This window comes from Melitaea cinxia, chromosome 12 (genome assembly GCF_905220565.1).
Source record: "Melitaea cinxia chromosome 12, ilMelCinx1.1, whole genome shotgun sequence".
NCBI classification, from domain to species: domain Eukaryota; kingdom Metazoa; phylum Arthropoda; class Insecta; order Lepidoptera; family Nymphalidae; genus Melitaea; species Melitaea cinxia.
This window is the reverse complement of record NC_059405.1, coordinates 10,013,564-10,040,291: the sequence shown is the minus strand read 5'-3', so window position 1 is coordinate 10,040,291 and position 26,728 is coordinate 10,013,564. Positions and strand designations below refer to the sequence as shown.

General features: G+C 32.4%; 1 protein-coding gene and 1 long non-coding RNA gene across 2 annotated transcripts in view; both read left to right on the top strand.

The window, feature by feature from the left end:
- Positions 1–6,247, top strand: part of LOC123658534 — a 36,330-nt gene extending 30,083 nt beyond the window's left edge. Inside the window, exon 2 of the long non-coding RNA XR_006743901.1 lies at positions 6,178–6,247. This is a non-coding gene — a long non-coding RNA (uncharacterized LOC123658534). The remainder of the gene's footprint in view (positions 1–6,177) is intronic.
- Positions 6,248–6,367: 120 nt separating this feature from the next.
- LOC123658222 overlaps positions 6,368–26,728 on the top strand; it is an 87,903-nt gene continuing 67,542 nt past the window's right edge. Inside the window, exon 1 of the mRNA XM_045593664.1 lies at positions 6,368–6,701. Coding sequence (XP_045449620.1) covers positions 6,368–6,701 — 334 coding nt within the window. The remainder of the gene's footprint in view (positions 6,702–26,728) is intronic.

Here is a 26,728-nt window from a genome sequence, read left to right as displayed (position 1 = left end):
GAAATGTTATTCCCACATTTTGTATATAAAACTTCAAAGCTATTCAATTCACTGAACATAAAATGTGACCGATTTCAAGTTTATGTATTCAAATCAAAGTTTTTAAGTAAAAATATTATGAAATGCGTTTCATTTTTAATAAATTTGTTTCCAATTATTTTAAAGGGGAATAAAAATGCGTTATCATATATATTAATACGCTCAGGTTAAGATGTTTGCCTCCCTTTTTAGAAAAAACCTCACAATTACTCCACATAAATTATATATCATTTTATAGATAATTGCTTTTCTACCGACAATCACAACCAAAAAAAAATTTTTATGGGTTTATTTTTGTAAATTAATTAATTATTAAAATTACATATATGAAGATACATTGAGACACAATACAGCAATGCTGCCATCTGATGGCTTTAATTTTGAAACAACGTCAATATGATCGATGATCGGTAAATTTTTGTACAATTTCAAATCAACTCACGTATAATTACTTTTTTGTAATTTTTTACAGTGATAATTATGATACTTATTAAGTGCGGATTATTCGCACGTGTAAAGCTGTTGGTTAATTATTAAACTAAAGGATACAAATAAAAATAATGACTATAAATAGGGAGTCGGCTATAAAGTTATTATAGTCACTTTAAAATTTATTAAATTTTCTAAAATTAAGTATAAGGATACCATCACTTCAACGTGTTTGAGCGTGTACGTCTCTCCATCACCTTAACAGGGTCGGTTCGTACGTAAGTATAAATTGTACTTTAACATGACGCCACTTTTATAGCTAAAGGGACCTTTATGTTACGTCCCAACACTACTACAAAAAAAAACCTAAAATAAATGAGACTAATTTGTTTAGAATTTTTTATATAGTTCTTCATACAAATTTGTTGTAATCTAATAGCAAAACTTTACTCAAATGAACTCTAAAATATTTGTTTAAGTAGGTATAAGTACAAGAAATAACTTAAAATTGAAGTGCAAAATTGTTCAACCACACAAAGTTAACGACTTTAATACAAAAACTTAAGAAAAATAAACAACGTAAATTTATAACTACGAGCTTTACAATTTAATATTTATGATTATTTACAATGTAATTTTTTATTTAATGATTTAGCAAAATCTATACATATAAATAAAAATGAAGTGTCTGTCTGATATTTAAAAATAGCTGTCTTTTTTCAAGTGTGTATAGTTATTTACATGATACTAAAAAACAAACAAATGATTTTGAAATTTTTTTCTGACTGGCTGAAGCATTTTTATGTGACTTTCACTGGATGATAGAGGAGGTTATGAATTAACTAATATAGGCTACTTTTAATCCCGTAATTCTCGCGATTTCGGGATTTACGCGGGAAAAACTACGATTAATGCGCGGTAGTAGGTACCTACCGCCCAGATTTATATGAAATAACTAAACTTTTTCATATTAAATACGACAATTACGAACTCATGTGTGTTGCCCATAGTCACCACGCTGGGCAGGCATGTTGGTGACTGCAGGGCTGGCTTTTATGAATTTTTTTTTTGGTAGTGGTGTGCAATAAGAGATATATGTACTACTGTAATAAAAAAATGAACAAAGCTTGTCTTACCGCTAGAAGAACAATCTCTTCCTGATAACCTTTGGGTGCAGGACGTGGTATAGTAAAAGTAGTAATAAGCTATCAAACCCAAACTATCATAAAATAATTAAAATGTTAATATTTCGTTTATTGTAACAGTCTATATATGAATACGTGAAGCAAAAAATTTGTATCTACCTCTTTTTATGAAAATTGCGCGGATGGAAGTGTATTAAATTTCGCACACTTATGGTTTATATACAGAAGAAGTGCAAAATGCTAATATTTTTTTTAAATTATGCATAAAAATACATTAAATCAATAAAAAAAACTACGCACACCACCGTGTATTTGACACACACACGCATATAGACTCTTTTGTTTATTATTATAGAAGTATAGTCTTTGAAAACGGAACTTTAATAATGTTCAAACTTTTAATTTAAATTAATTATGGTCGAATTTCGACCAGTTGGTCTAGAAAAAGCACTAATAATTGTAACACGTTGTTATGTTGTACTTTTAATTAATAAAGTCTTTATAGAAAAATTGTTATAGCTAAAGAGGATTAAGTACATTTTTTGCCTGACTATAGTAATCAAGCATGGTAATTTTTTATTCCTACGTTACATTAGTTACACGTTCCAAAATCATTGCACCTCAACAGTAAATGAAAGAGAGAACTTGAATTAAAATTTGATCTTCAAGATTGTTTTATTGTGTAGGTATATTTATGTATTTATTATGTGTGTGTTTGATATTAATTAGATTAGGTTAGGTTTGTACCATATTTTTAGTCTTGCTATTTCTTAAAAAAACTTAGTATCAGTATGGATAAGACATATATATTTTTACCCCGTGCATATGTATGGAAAAATTTAAATTTTAGTGTTTGAAAGTATTAGAAAATAATTTAACATTATACAAATTTATTCTTCTTTAAAGGAATTAATCTAATAAAAAGCGTAACCGCAATCTACCTTTGAATAAGCGAAGCTTAGGAAGCTTTAAGCCAACGAAACCTTTTTAATTCCAGCAAGCTCCATTCAGAACTCTGAGCTAATAAAAATAATTAAAAGAAAAATTTTCTAACTCTAAATGAATCTGATAACGTGCTAAAAATAACTATGCATAGATTGGTGTCTGAAAAAGGTCTATTTTTTAAAGGTTAAAAAATGAGAATAATAAAATAGATGAAATAAATACTTTGTTGTTCTTCTTAATATTTGACAACTGAATTGCTTTTTGTTGTTGTTTTTTATGTTCATAAATAAACATGAAAAGTTACGTTTAGTTGTAATAAGAAGTAATTTCGTTGATAAACAATTTCAAATATTTTCTAAATTGTTATATATGTATATCTTACAAACAATATTCACATGATAATAACCAAAAGAATTGCAAGCATGATAGAAAATATGTCGATGTGTATGTGTGTGTATGTTGTTGTTTTAACAAATGTAACAAAAGAGATTTAATGTTTATCTTATTTACTAAATTAAGTCTTTATTCGTAACAAAAGCATAAACTTTATTAATTCATCGAAATCAAAGTTTCAGAATTCAAAGAAACAATATACGTACATTAAATTACGTTTAAATTAAATAAAAAGAAAGGGAGAAAGTTAAATACAAATATTTAAGTTTTTCATATGCTAAGAATGATATTAAGAACAAACTTAAATCACGTAATGGACTTAGAAGGCGTGGCAATTGCAAGTACTTAGACCACAATAATTTATATTTATTGTTAAAGTTTTCTGCAAACCCAATGATACCATCGGGAGTACATTTATCTTCTACGTCAGGAACTACGCCCAGTAGAGCATTATGCACAAATAAAATTATAAAAGTTATAGTAAAGCAAAAAAAGCATTTAACAATTCCTATAAATTAAAGTAGCATTATTATTCAAAGAAAGCATCCTTATTCGCATTTGTAATGTTTAATATCCAAGTGATAATTTTTTAACCATATTGCAATAACATTTTGAGTTTATTTAAAATCAAACCTACAGTAATTGTGTTTGCTCGCAAACGAAAAAAAACCGACTTCAATTACATCGACGAGTAATACAACGTAGATCGACGAAAAAATAGTCAAGTAACTACGCGTTATCAAAGATTACTCAAAAAGTAATTATCAGATCTCGATAAAATATAAATTTTATGTGACCACATGATAAACATCAGCTTTCGATAAAATTAAAAATTATCAAAATCGGTACACCCAGTAAAAAGTTATTACGGATTTTCGAGAGTTTCCCTCGATTTCTCTGTGATCTCATCTTCAGATCCTGGTTTCCTTATCATGGTACCAAACTAGGAATATTCCCTTTCTAACAAAAAAAGAATTATCAAAATCGGTACACCCAGTAAAAAGTTATTACGGATTTTCGAGAGTTTCCCTCGATTTCTCTAGGATCCCGTCATCAAATCCTGGTTTCCTTATCATGTTACCAAACTAGGGATATCCCCTTTCCAACAAAAAAAGAATTATCTAAATCGGTACATCCAGTAGAAAGTTATGCGGTATAAAACAACGTAGATCGACGAAAAAAGCGTCAAGTAAAAACTCATTTTTTTTTATGTCACTAGGTCGGCAAACAAGCGTACGGCTCACCTGATGGTAAGCGATTACCGTAACTTATAGACACCTGCAACACCAGAAGCATCGCAAGCGCGTTGCCGACCCAATCCCCAATTTCCCCAGGAGCTCTGGTCACCTTACTCACCAGCAGGAACACAATACTGCTTGAAAACAGTATTATTTAGCTGTAATCTTCTGTAAGGTCCAGGTACTACCCCAGTCGGGCCGCTCCATATTTTGAGCAGGAAATTCCTGCTGTGCCCTACCTCAGTTAAAATCATCATGTCATTATTAGATATAACTCGAAAAGTTATTGTTAGATCTCAAATAAATTTAAATGGGACCAAATGACACACACTACCTTTCGATTAAAAGAAAATTTGTCAAAATCGCTCCACCCAGTCAAAAGTTCTGAAGTAACATACATAAAAAAAAATAAAAAAAAAATACAGTCGAATTGAGAACCTCCTACTTGAAGTCGGTTAAAAACAGTACGAATGCGATCGCTACGCTTCTTAATCAAACTTATACTATAAAGTATAAATCAACTTAATTCGTTTTTTCCGTTTTTCAAATTAATGGAACCTTCTGCTAACGATTATAATGTGATATCAGTGATTTCTAAACTAATTAATAAAAACAACCTTAATATATTTACTGTCTAATATTTGATACATAAGGATGGCTCAACTGTTAACTCTAAAAGCAAGCATTTCTCAATCATAGGTGCCGGCACGGGGACTATTTTAATGGATACGTATGACAAGCACTATAAAATCCCAGAGGATGTTGGTGTTTCGTCATCCAGACCTGACATATTCCTCTTTTCTAGACACATTAAACATATAATACTAGTAGAACTCACTATACTGTGGAAAACCAACATTCCTAAAGACCACACAATAAAATTAAATAAATATTATAATCTAACAAACGAACTTAACAAAAATGGTTATGTGGTTAACTTATACGCGGTAGAAGTAGGAGTGAGAGGTATACCAGCAAAATCTCTCTATAATCTTCTGAAAGACCTTGGCCTGTCGAGAACTGCAGTAAGTTCTATTTTAGAACGAGTGTCTAAGGCTGCACTAACAGGTTCCTACCAAATTAGGCTAGGCAGGGCGGGAAACTCGAGCAGTGAAGGTGAGCGTTGATGCGCATCTCAAAGGGGGCCTCCTTAAACCTATACCTAGGTCGCAAGTCCTAGGCACTGCTCTGAGTTTCTCCTTCTGCCATACGATGGACCCGGCACCTGCACGATGAATCCAAGGAATTTTAATAAGTTTGTTTCTTTCTCTCTATCTCTATAATAAAAAACGGTGACTAAATTCTGGCTACACGTTAATAAATCACAACTAAATAGAGATTTTGAATTTCGTCCCCTGTTCAAATGTAATCGTGCTTAACGAGATAAAATGTATTCAGTGTACTAGCTAATAGTGTGAAAGTACCCAGTTTCATTTAAATTCACCCAGTAGTTTAAGCATTACGCGCAACTGTGCCAGACAGAAAGACAAAATAAATAAAATAGCAGTTTTGTCTTTATATCAATTTCGCTGGAAAAAAAAAATTCAAAATATCTTCAATTTGCAGGATTGACCTTTAAAGACTAATTATTCATAATTATGGATTTATTGAATGTGTTGGATTGGTTTCTTTTTTTTTTCTGAAAATTTAAGACCAGTAGCGTGACGTATTTATATTTTAAAAAATTTGATATTTTTGTTACAATTACAATGAGCCTCATAGAAAACAAATCATTCATCCAAGACATTCACATGAATTATCTGAGGCGTTGTCAACTTTATAAATGCTCATAATAAATGTAATGTTAATTTAAAAAAACACATGTGATAAAAACAAAAAAATAACAAAATATCAAAAATGCGTTATTGAAGTCATTGGTAAATAAAATATAAACTTCTCGTTTAACATAAAAAATATACTTTAATTACATTGATAACTTTCTCATTATTGATTTGTAATCGTTAATAATGGTTATTTTGTTGTTTCAGGTTCTTGCGGCACCCTAACGAGGACAAAGAGTAATTTCAAACTAAAAATTATATTAACTGAGCTGAAGCGGAAAAAAAGAAAAATTAACACAATAGTGGAAAAATTCGAATAATGTGGCCGGGCACGCGCCCGGGGGGTGTCCGCGTTGGGCAGTGTACTTAGTAGCAGCAGATGTGTGTATGGTGACGGATGAGGGCCGCGGTGATCATGCACGTGAACTGTGTTACCACGGTGCTGGCGGCGCTAACGCTGCGAACGGTGGCCGAACCCACGCCGCGCCACTACTCCACCGAGTGGCGCGGCAGCCGTGATATGCAAGTACACTCACGGCCACTGCAAGAAATATTTGAAGAGTCAGCGCCGACTGAAATAGATCGTACGTACATACCGCACCAACCTGTGCACAAGGACCGACGTCGAATGCGAAACAATAAACGAGCACCTCACTTACCTACTGAGCTCGCGAGCCAAATGATGTTACGTGCGTCACGTTCTGGTCGACCTTATGATGTACCACAAATAGGTAAGTACATATTAGTATATTTAAAAATCTTGTGACGATTTGCTACTAGGTTAATAAGCTTTATTTAACCGACATTTTGTATTTTAGCCGACCAAAAAAAAGGTAAACAAATTACCATAACTCGGCGAGTGGTAGCGAAGTAGCTACCCTTATTTCTTCTCTAGGATTTCTATTTTTACAAATAAATAAATATCTTATAACATACACACACGGCCGTCTGATTCTATAGTAAGCAACATAATGCTTGTGTTATAGGTAACAGCCGGCTATATTACAACTTTAATTAATAACAATACTTTTTTATAAATATACATAGAAATATTACATATATAAATACAAATATTACACCCAGACTCAGGTGGGAATCGAACCCGCAAACCGCAGAGCAGAAAGTAGAGCCACTACAAACTGCGCCAACGGGCTAGTCAAATTTATCATTCGTTTTATTTAAATATATTAATTTCTTGTTATATTAGTAGGTAAGAACTGGAAGAACCAGCTACAATACTAAGTTGATTACCAAACCCTAAAATAATCTCAAAGAAAGTGTAATTTCTTTAGCATTTACAGTTCTTCTCGTTTATTTTATTATGAAGTGTCGTGTTTACAAGTCATTTGCAAAATCACTCATAAAACAAAATTATTATGAATATAAGATTGAGACGGATTAGAGCTGGGTTCATATCACCAATTTTAAAATACAGAATATAATAATTTATATATTCAACCTTACCTATGGAAGCCTGTTAAGGAAATTAATAGTGTCAAACTTTATAGATCTCGATAATTGTTACTAACCGACTTCAATAAATACAAGGAGATTCTCAATTCAACTGTATTTTTTGTGTACTTATAACTTTTTATTGGGTGCACCGATTTTGAATGATTCTTATTATATTCGAAATCTGTCAGTTGTCGTGTGGTTTTATTTAAATTTGAGTAAGATCTTTCTAGTATTTTTTGAATTATATCAATAACTAGTTGTGCCCGTGACTTTAGCCACGTGGAATTTAACAAAAAAGTTATTGTTCAGTTCGCAGAGTTATAAAATAAATAAATTTCTAAAATAATAGTAGCCTAAGTTACTCCTTATTACATCAAATATCTGCCAGTGACAGTCCCGTCATAATCCGTCTAACTGTTTCAGAGATTAGCCGGAACAAACAGACAGACAGACATACAGACAGACAAAAATTGTAAATAATGTTATTTTGGCAAATATACCGTTATACATCCATATGCATTAGTAAAAAACGGTTATTTTAATATTACAAACAGACTCTCCAAGTTTATTTATTTGTATAGATGTGTATTATACTGAACTTGTAAATGTATATTGAAGTTGTATTTTTTTATTTGACTACTAACAATTATTAAATGTATAATGATGATAATTAAAAATGATTACCCTGCTGAAAATACCTAATAAAAAACGATGATTTGTATAGTAAGTTATTGTAAGCTATTGTGTGTTTGAAACAGGGATTCCAAAATTTTTATACATCTTTCATACAATTTTCATACAATTTTTTTACAAATTGGAGAATGGTCAATATCCCTCTTGAACTATTTATTATACGTACAGAATTTTAAAATAACATACAACTCCCAAGAATAAAGCATAAATATTTTTATCTAAATTACCTTCTTAAATTCTGTCCGTATCACCATCTGTTATATTAGAAGAAAGTTCTTTTCACAATTTTATTTTCTCTTCGACTTAGGAATTTCTATTTTGAAATTATCGTGTAATAAAAGCTAAGTATACGAACATAGAAACCTATGTTGTACAAGTGCTACAGTACATTTAACATAGAGTATGATTTCCTTGTCATCAGTTGATTAGAATTCATGTGGTACATCGTATGTTCCTACGTATCCGACGCTTGACTTTAATGGAGCTATGACAATTGAGGCCTGGTTCGAAGTGAACGGCTGAATGGATCATATGTCAGCTCCTATATTCATTCAAACGACAGTTTCTACTAATAGTACCATCAAACATCGTTTACTCCTATTTCTATCATACTTTTCATGAATGATGTATTTTACTTTGTGACAAGCTGTATATTCATATATTTTAAAACATACGAAACGACTATTGCTTAAACAGGCTAGTCAGGTTTTCATTTTTATTTATCTGTGTGTAAGATATTTTCTTTACATTTACTGTTTCATTAATCGAATCTATATTATTCTTTTAAAATAGATAGAAATAAGAATAGTAATATAAGATACTACGCTTCAGGCTGTAATATCCCACTACTGGGCATAGGCCTCTTTCCTCATGTAGGAGAAGGATTAGAGCTTAATCCACCACGCGGCTCCAATGCGGGTTGGTGGATATATTCCTAACTATGAGTAACAGCGATCGTTATCAGGTGTATATAATAACAACCGGGACCGACGGCTTAACGTGTTCTCCGAGGCACGGTGGGGAGACCCACAAGGACTGCACAAACACCCAGACCACGGCAAACACCTGTATGGCCAATACAAATGTTTGTCATGTGCGGGGATCGAACCCGCAACCGCCAGCGCAACAGGCACAATCCGTGGCTGTGACGGTTGCACCAACGCGGCGTCGTATAAGATACATTTTTCCTTATTCTTCAGATGGTGTAGTTAATAATAAAATTGTTTATATGTTTCAAATACCTACGTATTGTTTATTCGACGTCAAGGGTTTTAAGGGAGCAGATATTTGTCCCAATGGAAGTTATCAATATGTGAATAAATACCTCATTGGAAAATTCAGTCCATTGTCAAAATTAAAAACATAAATGGTTATTAAAAAGCTGAAAGATTTGTTAGTCAAATAAGGTTCTGTTAAAAACTTGAGTGTACTACATTAGTACATATTAATTAATTAATATTTAGAAGTGTGGAAGTAGGGTATGTTTAGCTTTATAATTCTCAACTAAAGAACACCAAAAACTTTTTTACCCACATATTTTACATTTCATGTATTAATAAAGGAAATATTTCTAAGAATTATATACTGCGGTGGCATGGGACATACTCGTATTAATTGGGTTAGTAACTGCCGCGTTGCTGATGAACGCTTCACAGAATTAACCTATGAAAATGTTTAACCAACTACGCTTTCAAACAATTATTAAATTAACTTGGGTTGACAGCATTAGACAAAATGTTTTTAAATTCGATTGACCGGATTTTTATTTCGACAAAGTCTCGTAAATTGTTTAGAAGAAAATATACTTTATTAAAAAAGATAGTTTTGCAATTTAAAACTAAAATATTATTTCTTCGTAGGTCTCTGTTCAATAAATTGTGCCTTTTAATTCTTGTAATGTACAATAAATGTACATTCACTAAGTGATTCGAGGAATAACTAACTTTTATTATGAATATATATTTAACCTTACCTTAAGATTTCCGTGTTTGTATTTCGTTTGTTAATTAAATAATGGTTATTTTTTTTTAAATCATGTACTCGTATTATAAGTGATAATTATGTTTTAAATTTTATAAAATACTCTTAATTTCAACATTGAGTGATTATCGAAAGACCTAATATTGTTCTGGTTGCTGAAATCGTTTGTTTATGACTAAAACATATGGGAAATAGCTATGTACATATTTATTTATATTATGAAAAAATACTTAAATTCAAAGTAATTTTTTATAAAAAAATTAAAAAAAAACATATAAGAAGTTTATTAAAATGGTAGTGTTAAATAATTGTAACACTAAAACGTTTACCTTAAGAGACGGCCAAAATAAAGCCTAATGTCTTTATTTTGTCCATCTCCTTTGTATATATATATATATATATATATATATATATATATATATATATGTGTGTGTGTGTATCCCGATATGCGGGAGGCCTATGTCCAACAGTGGACTGCACTGACTGGGCTGAGTGGGCTGAACTGACTGACTGACTGATGTGACAATCTAATACAATATGATAATTGTCTGTTTTTTTTAGTATTTAAAAGTCCAGTCCTAATAAATCCTAGGCCATTTTTAAATTTGTCTTTATTTAAATATACAAGTTACTTTGATAGACTCGTTCCGCATGATACTATTCATGAGCGCGTAAGCTCAGCTATAATTTACAATAAAAAAAAAATCGACGAGGAAAAGAATTCGTTTCCATATACGGTTCTTTAGTAGTATGCGCATTTAGTGTTAATATTTTACTTTGTCGATTTTCTTATAGGACTAAGACATATAGTAGGACGGATGTGCAGAAGAACGTTGCCAGAGTACTTCGTATATTAGGACAAAGTAAAATTTAAAAAAGGCCTAAGATTTTTCTATACTTGGTCTACGAGTATAACACCTATAAAACGCCCCATGTGAAGGAACGTAATTAGGAATTGAACATTCTGTATGCGATATTTTATGGCAAATTTTACGAATATTCTAGTAATCTCGGATAAAAAACTTGCATTTAGACGAAAGTTTGCGAGTATTAATAAATAAAACCGCAAAAAATTGGTAAATGTTGCACGTACAATCGTACGTGATGACTCTCACACAATAGGGGATGGGCACGTACTCGTACCTGCGTCCATAAGCTGAGCACAATGCCACTCCATGCCTCACTTCTTATTTTCTGACGCAGCGATATACGAGGACTTGTAACTTGGGGATCTAGTCTATGAATAAGCTGTAACTAAACTTAAAATAAAGTTATAGTATAGGGAAATAAACTCTTAATTAAAACTCGTGCCCTACTAAATTTAATGATGATCAATTGTACTAAGCTTAGGGGCTCAATTTCAATTTTAAATAGATAATATAATTGTACTTATTTATTCTGTTTCAGATATTAGTTTAAATTCCAACATAATCAAATAGTACTTTCGAATCGGAATCCGATATTTAAAATAACTTTTTCTTAGGTGTATGTGTATATACGATAATGATTTAAAAAATAGTTCAAACAATTTATTATAATTAATAAGATAAACCTGTAAAGTTTTCACTAATAACTAATTCAAATGAGAAGCAGAACGTATAAAATAAAATAAGAATAATTAAGAAAAAAACTAATAAAATAAAAAATTAAACCCAAGTAAAAATATAAAAATATATATTTGAAAATTAAAATAAAATAATAAACCTTTGCTTACTCAACTTGAAAGGGACCGTTAAAACATACCTAAAGTATCTTCTTTATGTTAATAAGAGAAGCAAAAACTTTGTACCCCTTTTTACGGAAATTGCGCGGACGACGAAGAATGAAATTTCGCACACTTATAGAGAGAAGAAGTGTAGAATGCTATTTTTTTTTTAATTATGCATAAAAATACATTAAGTCAATACAGAGCATTACACACACTACTATATTTGACATATACACGCATATATACTCTTTTGTTTATTGTTAAAGTCTGTGGTCAAATTGAGAATATATTATAGATTAAAATTGTTTGTTTTTACTGCCTGTCAAACATAACCATAATAAATTATTGTAGTCTTTGACAACATAACCTTTATCATGTTCAAACTTAAAAAATATTAAAATACAATATTAAAATTGAATTTAATAACTATTTAATTAATTTTAATTAACTTACAGTTAGAGTTATATCTATACAAATAAATAAAATTTGAGTATCTGTTTGTAATATTAAAATAACCGATTTTTACTAAATGCATCCATATGCATTTAGTCCACATCCATATGTATACACGATACATATTCCAAAATAACATTTTTTACAATTTTTGTCTGTCTGTCTGTCTGTTCCGGCTAATCTCTGGCATTTGACTGGCAGGTAGCTGATGTAATAAGAAGTAACTTAGGCTACTTTTATTGTAGAAAGCTATTTATTTTATAACTCTGCCAAATGAACAATAACTTTTTTGTTAAATTCCACGCGGACGAAGTCGCGGGCACAGCTAGTATATATATATATATATATATATATATATATATATATATACACTACCGTCCAAAAGTTTGGAAGCAACAAGATAAAATCAAATAAAATAAAAGTAAGCCATCTTAAATTTTTTTTATTGATACAGAATTAAAAAAATAGACAAAACACACTTCTACAACAATGAAATTAAATAAGTAATATAAAAATTAAATTAAATTTTAGCTTCATCGAAGTGTCCACCCCTCTCTTTAATTACCTTCTCGCATATTCTAGGCATCCTACTAATTAATTTCATAAAATACTGTTCATCTAACTTCTTCCATTCGCTCTGTAATAGTTGCCACAAATGTTCTGAGCTCGTAGGAGATTGATTTTTCACCCTTCTATCTAGTTCATCCCAAACAAGTTCAATGGGAGAAAGGTCAGGTGATTGAGACGGCCACTGCATGATTTTCACATCTTTTTTCTTCCTTAAAAAGTTCTGGCACAGTTTGGACGAATGTTTCGGGTCGTTATCTTGCTGAAAAACGAACCCAGGACCAATAAGATTCAGTCCACCGGGTATGGCGAAATCCTTAAGAATTTTCAAATAGCGTTCCTTGTTTAGTTTTTCGGTTATCCTCACAAGACTTCCGGGTTTATTGTTGCCGAAACACCCCCAAACCATGACATTACCACCACCATGTTTGATAGTAGGCACTGTACAAGCTTCTGAAGCTCTCTCTCCTTTAGATCGGCGCACAAAAACACGTCTATTGGACCCGAAAATCTGAAACTTCGATTCGTCACTCCAAAGAACTTTTTTCCATTGGTTTATTGTCCAGTTTTTATGTTCCTTTGCCCATTCTAGTCTGTTTTTCTTATGCCGAATTGTTAGTTTTGGTTTTTTAACTGCAACACAACCTCTTAGCCCCGCAGACAGTAGTCGTCTTTTAACTGTTGTTATTGACACGGGTGTTCCTCGCGTTTCATTCAGAGATGCGGTAATTTGTGGTGCAGTTAAGCGACGATTCCGTTTAGAAAGAACTCTGATGAAGTTATCCTCTTGACTTGTAGTGGATTTGGGCCTACCAGACCTTTTTCTATCTTCATTTTTGCCAGTTTCTTTTTTTCTAGCGAGGGTGTAGTGGACACCTTTACAAGAAATTCCGAGTTTTTTTGCGATTTGGCGTTCACTGTAGCCTTCCTCACGCAGAGTACAAATAGCGCTTCGCTGTTCAAGTGTGATTTGCTTGCGTTTTGCCATTTTCAATAAAAAAAAAAGACGGTCAAGGAAGTAGTCGAAATCTTTTGAATACAGACGATGTTAATATCACAACCTTCGCGTTCTAATGCTCAAGTGTGACTAAATAAGGTCCAAAAAAGATATAAACTACAAAATATTTTCAATAAAACCGCATCAATGCATGAAAGAAAGTCCCCGGCGGATGAAGTAATAAAACACGTGTTTCGTCAAAATCCAGGAATTTGTTAAAACTCAAGGAATATGCACTAGTAGTCCTTTTGTTTTGTGTTAAAAAATCACAAAAGGTCATAAAACTTTATTTTATTGCTATTATTTACCGCAGGGAGTCGGCAATCTTTTGTTTTGTTTGAAATCAGGTGTGCTTCCAAACTTTTGGACGGTAGTGTATATATATGTAAGAGAGAAGAGCTTCTCAATTGAACTGTAAATATACATACTTATAAGCGTGTCAATATCAGGACGTCGCGTTGTGATCTTTAACTGATTCACAGTTTCATGTAATGTGAACAAATAGGAACCTTTTAAACGACCCTGTCATTAATCACTTTTGTATAAGCCCAGATAGGAAATCCGCTGAAATTAGATAATACATTTAGGTTAGCTAGTCAGCCCTTCACATCTTTTTCATAATTTTCCCTTTATTCATAATCACCATGAAACTCAATTAATTATCCGACCGTTGTTATCATTCTGTGAAAATATATTTCTACTTCTTATTTTTCTTTTTTACATATCAATATCACTACATATTATAAAATAAAAAAAAGTCGCTTCCCGCTGTATGTATGCTTAGATCTTTAAAACTACGCAACGGATTTTAAAGCGAATCTCTTTGTAAATAGAGTGAGACTTATATGTATTATACATGCATAATATAGTAGAGGAACACTGATAGTTTTTGCACTCGGGCGAAGCCGAAGCGGGTCCCTAGTTACTTATAAAAATGTGTTCTACGTCAGGTACGAATGCCTCAGTAAATATAAAGCTAGATCAATGTATAGAACGCTTGATTCGATATCAGACGGGCATGTATTTAAAAGTGCAACATAACTTCTGAACAAACAAGGTACTTATAATTGTGCTTGATCGCAAACACTAAAACATTCTGAATTAACAGACATAAAAAAATGTATAAGTTGAATAAGGAATCTCCTCCTTTTTTGAAGGCGGTCAAAAACTTAAGTATACTACGCTTTTCGATGATCATTAAGTACTCTAGTAAGAAATTTTTCGATTTCTCCTGTTGGTACGTAGGAGACACAAATCCACTAGTAATCCTTACTAATATTATAAATGCAAAAGTAACTCTGTTTGTCTGCCTGTCTGTCGCGCTTTCACGCCAAAACTACGGAACCGATTTAAATGAAATTTGGTACACAGATAGTATAGAGCCTGAAAAAGTACATAGACTACTTTATAATGCGAAAAAAAGGGTGAAAAGATGGGGATGAAACTATCGTTATTTTTCGAGATAGAAGCTTGAATCTTATTTTTTGGCTGTTGATTTAATATAATTAAATATGACACTCAAAGTTTGTAAAAGCTTTACCCTCAGAGGTGTAAAATATAAATATGGAATAGAGGCTGAAAACTAGTATGCAAATATGTATATATAAAATATGAAATATAATAGTAAACCAAAAAATATCCAAAAAATGATTTGACAAAAGTCACTCTTCCATGCAGATGAAGTCGCGGGTATAGCTAGTTAAGTAATAATTACGAGAATCATCGGTATTCGGTAAATTCCGCATTATATTCTTAAATTCCTCTGTGCTTCCGGCGCCAAAATGGGTCTTGGCAATAGCCACTTACAGCTAATATATGTATAGTGAATATTGTTTATAGGTCCCACAAAATTTTTCGGAACTAAGCTTTTCGCCTCCATACAACTAAATTTAATTACCTAGCAGTGACATATCTACAGTTTGTTGTAATCCATAACAACTAAATATGCAAACTAATGTTAAAACATTTGAACCCGAAATTATAATAGAGAGAGACTAAAAGTCCTTATGTGCAAAACTTCAATGTACATTAGCATAAAAACTAACGTAAAACTGAACTACGAATATTGAAATAGATCTTTTTATTACACCGTCGCTTTTTCGTATAAAAGACGTAGTTATTTTATGTAAGCAAAGGTAACATTAGCCGTACTTATTTTTATATAGACATTGAAGAGGTTTCCTCTGTTGCCTGTCTACAAATAAATCAGCTGCGAACACCTACGTCTTGCTATTCATTTTGATATTTTGTTACAGTAACTACATTACTTTTACAACCTATGGAAAATGTCAGGTTCGACTCTATATTGTGGTAATATTATTAGTAACTTTATGCAAGACCAATTAAATTAACAATACCCAATTTTTAGGCGATTACGAAATAAATTTATTTATATGTCTATGTAATAATTCTACTACGACATTTAAATACAAGATCCCGACATTGTTTAAGAAACAATCAATATCCCACAGCGAACTTTCCGCGTATTTGGGCATCCGCATCTTTAGAATCGTTGTGATTTGAAAGTAGATGAGACGAAAATGTGGCACAATAAAGAAACAAATATAATGTATTGGATATAATGATATAGAATATTATTATTATTACTTTTCAAAACTTATCTTACGATCTTTTCCCCGAAATCTTAATCATCGTCGATAGAACAAATCGCTAGGGCTACTTTCCTACGAATTTTCAGAAGTTTCACTTCTGCCATGTATGACTTGAAGACATGCTTTTTCACACATTCAATGACGTGATTGGTACAGCAACCCTTTGTTCACTTCTGAGTTTTTGACGTGGCAACGATTGATGAATGCCGGCTACGTGCACAAAAGGATAACTCATTGTTAGCGTTACGCTCCTTGTCCCGTTACGCTCATTGTACGCTTGCGCCGCATCTATCTCTTTTCCACTCGGTTAGCCTATGCATCCGAGGAGACGTTTTGTTATGACGTTGTCACGTTAAACTATCGTCCGTAAACCAACTTTACAGACAGCAATTCGTTTACTGTTAAACTGTTACAAGCGGCTCTTTGTATAAGTTGAGTCAAATCAGAAACACATTATCAAGACCAATTTTTAGAAAAATCAAAAAGTTTTTGCAAAAAGATTTTTTTATATTATTTTATAAAATACTAAAAGAAAAACGTTCAGTTTGTCGTTTAGCAAAAATGGTAAAAAGGGTATTGGAACGGTTGTTACTCTGATTGATACTTATTAATAAGGCAACATTAAAGTTAAAAATAATTTTGTAATGATTTGATACCAATTCAAAATGCAAAGAAGCAGCACTAGTAAATGGCATTTTTGTCATTATTTTTATAAATTGTTTTGATAATTGATTAAAATACAACCAATTTGTCAGTATTTTTTTGATACCGATCTAAGCAGTAAGTCCTCACATATATAGTTGTTTCTAAAGCGTTGTCCAACCTATCAGTCAGAAGCAACAAGTTCATTAGCTGTTTCCGACAGCTCGCTTAAACGCTGCAACCGCTGAGGGGGTTAAATTCATCGTGTTAATTAAGCCAAGAATTTTATTTATAACGCATTTGTTGTATAAGAATGTGTATTCAGCGTATAGTAAGACTAACGCTATCTAACACCCCTCTTCCTTACATTTACGTAACAAATTGTTCACAATTAAGTTCCAATATGGACTGAAATTAATTTTCCTTTATGCTAATCAATGGATATTTTTAATCGACGAAGAAATGAACCGAAGCGAAATGAAGGAGATTACAATGATTTACGTTGTTATGAAGTTATAATACTAATATATGTTCGTTATTTTCCTATAGAAACATATTGCATAATATGGATTCAATAACAGTTTTAATGACATTAGTTTTATAAGTTTGAATAGCCCTGAAATGAAAACATTATACCAGCACATTATTATATGAAAATAATTAAAATATGACGAAGTGTAATTAGATAAAATTTATGTTGGCCATCTTAACGTTACACCAGTTTGCGGCGCTGTAAAACAAAATTAACCTTTTCTCGGAACATTATGGTTAGCGCAGAACGTGTCCGTAGTTGTTGTTCAGAGAAGCTGTAACGACCCACGTAGATCCCTACAACCTTCAAACTGTGCCTGTTAAATAAACATATAAGGTTACTATCGAAGACAAGGTCTTTACAAAAGTTATTTGTACTACTACTAACTTCTGTTTTAGACATTGAGTAACTTATTTAACTGTTAATGATGCTCTTAAATATTTCCTTTAAAAACCATAAACATTAAATACGAATAAAATTCACATGCTATTATTTCGTACGCATAATTGTTGAGAATCAAGTTTAAAGTTTCGTCCTAGATATTATTATCGCTTGTAGATTTTACCCATTCTTAAAAAATTAAAACTTAAAAAAAGTACTCGCTAGTTTGGCTCAATATAACAAAATCTTACATAAGAGTTATTCTGTATATTACTTAAATTAAAAATACAGATGTCCATTAAGAACAAAGTAAAAAAAAGTAAAAATAACTTTTGGTATAATGTAGTTTGCCGGTGATATAAAATTATTTCACCATAAAAATTTTTCGTGTTCCTTAGAAGGACGGGACCGATAAAAAAAGACGAATTGATATTATAAATATGTTACTTAAAATAATCATTATTATATTTATTTTCGTTTATTTTTTCCAATACATTATTTATTTTTGTTTTTACTTTAAATATCAATTATTTTTATTTATTTTATATTATTAATTAACTATTGTTTTTAATTTAATTTTATTTATTCACTTCTAATAATTAACTACTAATTAACTACTTCCTACTACTTACGACTGCTCCACTGGGTAGAAATGGACTCCCTGCTAGAGTGTCCTGATAACTGTATATATATATATATATATACTAAGTGCGCTTAAAAACATCGATAGTGCGATTCAGGCTCATTTCGCGTAATTTCTTTCAGGCTATTCTGATCTGGAACGGACCGGGTCCTGACCCAGTATGCCTTACCATACTTGATTATATTTTACATCAGACTGTCCTTATCTGAACCCGACCGGGTCCTGATCCAGTATGCGTTACCATATTGATTATATTTTACATCAGGCTATCCTTGTCTGGACCAGACCTGGTCCTGATAGAGGTTGCCGGATCTGGCATGCCTCATTCTATCCTGATCCGGTCCAGATACATGATCTGGTTGAGCCTGACCTTTTTTCTAGTAGGGTAATAATAATATATAATATGTGTCACAAATGTATATATGTTAGTTACAATACTCCTCCGAAACGGCTGGACCGATTTTTATGAAATTTTGTGCGCATATCGGGTAGGTCTGAGAATCGGCCAACACTATTTTTCATACCCCTAAGTTATAAGGGGGGGATTAATAATAACATATATGGCAAAACAACGTTTGCGAGCTCAGCTAGTTAACTATACTAGTGGTCGGCTAGATATCGAAATCCAACCATAAACAAAATTTTAAATTAAACAAACCCAAAAAATATTTAAAATAAAGACTTTTTTTTATTTTTTCAATTTAACTACAGACGTTGACAATCAACAAAAGACAAAAATTTGAATCATTTCTGGGAAAACCTTAAAAACAGCCCTTTTCTTTTTCCCATACAAACGTCTTCTGAGTAAAATGTAGAATAAATTTGAACTTTATTGCTATTCAATAAAGCTCATATTAAATTACAAGCACTCTCTGTTGTCTAAGCAATGTAGGTGTGTTCCTAACGTCAAAGGGTCAATTTGCACTTTATTATCGTTGCACAAAGATCATATCAATCAAAACAGTGTGCGTGTTCGTGTTGGAGGATCTAATGTCGCGTTCCGAAACCCAGCAAAAGTGATAATATTGCAAACCCGACCAAATTTAATAGTCAAAAAATGTAAGAGCTATAGATCATTAGTGCTGATTTTTATTTTCGGCACGTAACATAAAATGCATCAGTTTTCACGTCATTAGATCTGTCAAACAAATCCCGTTAAAAAAGGGTTTTATTATCTTTAATTATTAATTAACCGACTTCAAAAAAAGGAGGAGGTTACTCAATTCGACCGTATATATATATATATATATATATATATATGCATAACGTATGGTTTGCAGACAGTTTTTCGAGCGGACGTATGGTGTGGGGACATTTGTATACTTTGAAGACTGGTTTCAAAGTATCTTTATATTAAGCGTATAGTTTGGGGACAGTTTATAGGGAAGTATAATTTGCGGACTGTCCTCAAAGTATCTTTATATTAAGCGTATAGTTTGGGGACAGTTTATAGGGAAGTATAATTTGCGGACTGTCCTCAAAGTATCTTTATATGAAGCGTATGATTTGGGGACAGTTTATAGGGAACTATAATTTGCAGACTGTCCTCAAATTATCTCTTCTACTTGAAAACCTGGAAGATATAGTTTGGAGACATTTTTATTCACATATAAAGTATACCATAAGTCGCACTCAACAATATACGTAACAAGATAGAGTTTCTATTGCCACCCTTAATGAGTTCACGGATTTTATCTTAGACATACACTCCACTAATATTTTATAAATAAACAATATGTATTTTCAATAAAAGACTTTAATAGATAAAGCATATAGGGATAGAGTAGATAGAAATATTATGATTATGTCCGACAATCGCGTTGGCATTAAAAACACTCACGGTGTATTACGTTCTTCTTCTTGCTACTGTGTGAGTAAGAAACGCAAAAAAGTTTCGTATAAAAAAATTAGCGTTAGGAGTCACCCATATTTAGATTTTCCAAATTATTTTTTTATTGTTGCCAATAGTTTTCTGAGCGAAAGCTAACTCTAAAAATGTAAAAAAAATCTCCAAAGCCAAAACGACGTATGTTCGCAATTATTCGTGTTTTCGGCTCAAGGACATTGAAAATTTATTACAGTTTGAGATTCGCGATTTCCATATACTTATATGCATAAGTATAGGCATAACGTATGTTTTGCCGAGAGTTTTTCGAGCGGACGTATGGTTAGGGGACATTTGTATACTTTGGAGTCTGGTTTTAAAACATTTTCATATCTAGCCTATGGTTTGGGAACAGTTTCTAATTTATCTAATTTATCGGTTCTTTCTCCACACAAACGTAGTCGACTGTTTTCTCCCCGGATAATGACACTAGATCAAATATTCTTGTAAGGTAAAACCTTTAACTTTCATGACCATGCTTTCATCATCATAGGGAGTAGGAGTCTTCAAAAACTAGAAATATTGCCTATTTTTAACCGATTTCCAAAAAAGGAGGAGGTTCTCAATTCGACTGTATTTTTTTTATGTATGTTACATCAGAACTTTTAACTGGGTGGACCGATTTCGACAAATTTTTTTTAATCGAAAGGTGGTGTGTGTCAATTAAAATTTATTTGAGATCTTACTACTACTTTTCGAGCTATATCTAATAATGCGTTTCTACTTGACGCTACTTTCGTCGACCTACGTTGTATTATACTGCATAACTTTTTACTGGATGTACCAATTTTGATTATTCTTTTTTTGTTAGAAAGGAGATATCTCTAATTTGGTACCATGATAAGGAAACTAGGATCTGATGATGGAATCCCAGAGAAATCGAGGGAAACTCTCGAAAATCCATATAACGTTTTACTGGGTGTACTATTTTGATAATTTTTAATTTAATCGAAAGCTGATGTTTATCATGTGGTCACAAATAAATTTTATCGAGATCTGATAACTAATTTTTGAGTAATCTTTAATAACGCGTAGTTTTTTTTATTTATAAATTTTGATCCACGGGCTCAAAATGCCCGTGCCTTTCTTTAGCATGCATGCATTATAATACTACAGGCGATTTTTCTACTTATTATACTACAGATCGACAGTCCTGTGACTGCCTAGTAAAACTAGGACGTGGTCCGACGTCGACGGTTTTTTTTTTTTTTTTTTTCCTTACTAAATACTGTTTATGCAGAAGTATACACATAATTGCTTTCTAATTTCTAACATTATTATTTTTCTTATCTATGTCTATATTTACACTTATTTGCCTAGTTATCATATATGTACACTTATTTCCTAGTTACCATATATGTACACTTATGTTCTACTTACAATGTACACTTAACCTATGTTACTGTTAGTAAGGTTTTTTTTTTTTCTTATATGTATATATTATTTTTTATATAGTTATTATTTGTTTATCTATGTATAAGTTATCTATTTCTGTTATTTACTTAAATTTCACTACATAACTATTTATTTATCTATTTTTTTATTTTATTTTATAGGTACATCCACAAAATACATATGGAACATTATATATAATTCACTATTACATTATTATCTAATATGTATCCCATCACGGGGTACACAACATTCCACAATATATTAATGCCGTGTAGCAAGTATAATTAAAATTACTTCGCATAAAAAATTAACAGTAAAGATACTACTTGTTAATAATAAAATTCATTTAAAAAGGTCATCAATCAAATTTATATAAAGTGTAAAGTTGAGATAATATTAATAATCAAACTTAGCTTAACTAAAATTTAAATAAATATATCAACATGCAAAATAACTGCTATTTGTAACTATTTGATAAACCAAAAGGATATAAGAATTTATATATTTATATATCTACTTTCTTATTACTATATCATGAGCCACGCCTGATCCCAGCATCTTGAGCAGAGCCCTTGCCAACGACATATCACGCTTGTGGATGGTTCTTTTAATAACGCGTAGTTACCTACTAGATTATTTTTTCGTCGATCTACGTTGTATTACTTGTCGATGTAATTGAAGTTGGTTTTTTTTTCGTTTGCGAGCAAATGCTGTGTGGCTACGGCACTAAAGAATTTAGCCACCCCCTCTCTTCCCGTGGGTGTCGTAAGAGGCGACTAAGGGATAACAAGGTTCCACAACCATCTTGGAACTTAAGAAGCCGACCGATGGCGGGATAACCATCCAACTGCTGGCTTTGAAATACACAGGCCGAAGACGGGCAGCAGCGTCTTCGGTGCGACAAAGCCAGTACTGCGGTCACCAACCCGCCTGCCCAGCGTGGTGACTATGGGCAAAACACATGAGTTCACGTTATTTTTGACGTAAGCTTGTGGAGGCCTATGTCCAGCAGTGGACTGTATAGGCTGTAATGAGCAAATACAATTATTTTATACATTTTCAGACACTCATTAAAAAATAATGCGTATTTACAAAAAACCGAGAACCTCTGTTGCATGGCTGAAGGTTTTTTAGTAACATAAAAATGGCATGTTTTGGGGAGGAAATAGTCGACTACGAAATTCTGTTTTGGTCAATAATTATCTACCTACCTAAAACGGTCTGAGCTGCAGTTATCCCTTTCTTGTCTCAGGGTGCGGCGACGGCATACAGCGAGACAGTTACATTTTATTCAAATACCTATTTTTCAGAAGTCTTTCAAGTACTCTTTCCTATTAAGAGTATGATCGGGGACTGTCCTTAAATTATCTCTACTATTCGAATACAATCTGGAGTCATTATTGTACACATTTAACTGTTGCTCATATACTGTAAGTCGCACTCGTCTATATACGGCAATCTTTAGATAGCGTTCCTATTGCCAACATTGATAAGTCCATCGATTTTCTTTTCGACATACACTCCACCATTATTTAATCTATTCACAAAATATCACAATACCTATTTTCAATAAAAGACTGTAATTTGATAAGTCATATACCGATGAAAACGCTATTTCAGTGGCTTGAATTTCTTACGGTATTGAACGGGGACGAAAAAGAAACAAAAGTTGTAACATATGAAGCTGACGCGTAAATTTGTTTTATGAAGAAAAATAAGTAATCAATTTATTAAATGTATTTTTCGTTAATTAATTAATCGGAATTTTTAATACTAAAATTTATGATTTCATTTTTTTAAAAGATGCCAAAAAAATCGACAAATTGAGCTATCAAGGTTTTATTTTCAGGAATTTGACCTTAGGAATGAGGATACTTATATTACAATTAATTCCATTAAACGATATTTATTTCATGTAAAGAAATAAGATACATACATAACGAAATTTATTGAATAATAACAATAAATTTACGTTTTGTTATATATGAACTTTTCGAATCATCACTCAAAAAAAAATTATTCTAATAAACTTGTAACTTATCGAAAACTAGTCCGAACTTAGCCGAACATAGAACGTAGGTACGTTAGTAAGTATTATCCCTATTGAAAAATTCTAATAGGATCTCATCGAAAACGATAAAAGCCACTTAGAAACCGATAAATATCTATTAGTAGTAGGTATGCATTTAAAAATGCGCGCGAAAATATTATTCAATGACGGGTTAGATACCGAGGACGTCACCCGCTCGATGTGACCTTCGCTCCGCGCCCCCCGCTGTTGCTGAGATAATAATTATAATTGTACTAGGTAAGTAGTCACCCGTACAAAGCCGGCACAGGACACTAGAGAAATATAAATTTCGACAAAATCAGTAACAACGAGTAGGTGGTATCTTCTTGTTAGTTTTATAAAATACTAGCTGTGCCCGCGGCTTCGCCCGCGTTGAAATTAGTGTATCACAAAGTTTTCCCGGCAAACTTCCAGTGAAACTCTCATCAAAATCGGCTTAGCCGTTCCATAAACCTTCCTCTTGCCAATGGTGGAGCCCTTTCTCGAATGGTGAAACCGCGTGAAAATCCGTTAGTAGATTTTGAGCGAATCGATCACATACACTTTTGGGGACTTTGTTTTATAATACACTAACTGTTACCCGCGACTACGTCCGCGTGGTTATGAAGATATGCATTACTATTAAAATGTTTAACGCAAATTATTTTTTTATTTCAGTCACTTATCGAAACGCTTATCAAACTGAGTAACTTTTTAAAAGGCACAATTTAGTATAATTTAATAGTTATTTTTATAAAACCTCTATACACCACATTTTTAGTTTTATTTTCAGGCTGTTTAAGTTTCATACAAACTATCAACCCCAATTAAACCTCCTTAGCGGTGGAATATCGTAAAATCCGTTCTTAGCGGACGTCTGCTGACTATACCTCCCTGCCAAATTTTATCTTTGTCCAACCTGGATGGATAGACCATCCAGCGGTTTTTCAGTTCTCGTGATGAGTGAGTTAGTGACCTTTCTCTTTTATATATATATAGATTACGATGCATTTTTTGGACACCTCCTCACCATCTATAGAGCATATATTGTACATTTCAAGTCTCTTACTTCAAAAACATAAGACTTTCATACAAACTTTCGACCCCCGTTTTTTGGATCGATCCCCCCTTAGGGGTCGATTTTCGTAAAATTAATTCGTAGCTGTTTACACTCTATAAGAAACCTACCTGCCAAATTTCAAGTTTGTAGGTGTTATAGTTCCCGAGATTTCGTGATGAGTGAGTTAATCTACCATCCCCCGTTTTAACCCCAAAAGGGAGTTACTTTCTAAAGATACATTATTTGGTCACCTTTTTACCATCTATAGAGCATACATTTTAAATTTCAAGTCTTTTACTTCTAAAACATAGGACTTTCATACAAACTTCCAACCCCCCGTTTTACCCCCTTAGGGGTCGAGTTTCGTAAAATCCGTTCTTAGCGGATGTCTACGCCCTATAAGGAGCTTTTCTGCCAAATTTCAAGTTTGTAGGTGTTATAGTTTCGGAGATTTCGTGATCAGTGAGTCAACGTACCATCCCCCGTTTCAACCCCAAAAAGGGGTTGATTTCTAAAGATACATTATTTGGACACTTTTTTACCATCTATAGAGCATACATTTTAAATTTCAGGTCTCTTACTTCAAAAACATAGGACTTTCATACAAACTTCCAACCCCTATTCCACCCCCTTAGGGGTCGAGTTTCGTAAAATCCGTTCTTAGCGGATGTTTACGTCCTATAAGGAGCCTACCTGCCAAATTTCAAGTTTGTAGGTGTTATAGTTTCGGAGATTTCGTGATCAGTGAGTCAACGTACCATCCCCCGTTTCAACCCCAAAAAGAGGTTGATTTCTAAAGATACATTATTTGGACACTTTTTTACCATCTATAGAGCATACATTTTAAATATCAGGTCTCTTACTTCAAAAACATAGGACTTTCATACAAACTTCCAACCCCCATTTCACCCCCTTAGGGGTCGAGTTTCGTAAAATCCGTTCTTAGCGGATGTCTACGTCCTATAAGGAGCCTACCTGCCAAATTTCAAGTTTGTAGGTGTTATAGTTTCGGAGATTTCGTGATGAGTGAGTGACCTTTCGCTTTTATATATTAAAATAATATTATAGATTAGGATGCCATATCTTAATATTAATTAATTTTATTTTATTAATTTTAACATAAAATATATCACGCAAATTTTTCAATTCAGCGATCCCCTAACAAACATTACATAGCATACATATAAACTGTTTCCTGAAACAAAATTAATTTGTCTAGCATAAGAAAATCATGACTGTTTAAATACAAAACTGTTGAACCATGAATATGTTTTAATATATTTACATTAGTGTAAAATCGACTTTAATATAAAATATTGTAAAATTTTACGATTTCATAAAAAAATTAACAAATATTATATTCAGCTTCAGAGTAAGTAAAAGTGACATTTGGAAAAAATAGTTTGCACGGTCTTATTATGTACAAATTTCTTTATAAATTCTTTTGTTGCAATCTGCGACTACACCTGTTTTTCTCACTTAGTAGTCCCACGACGCGACAACGTTTTGAAAATAAAAATATTTGAACTCACACACACACTAGGCAGGCGGGTTGATCACCAACCCGCCTGCCCAGCGTGGTGACTATTGGCAACACACATGAGTACACGTATTTTTGGCGTGAACTTGTGGAGGCCTATGTCCAGCAGTGGACTGTAATAGGCTGAAATGATGATGATGACATAAATTTTAATTTTTATCAAAA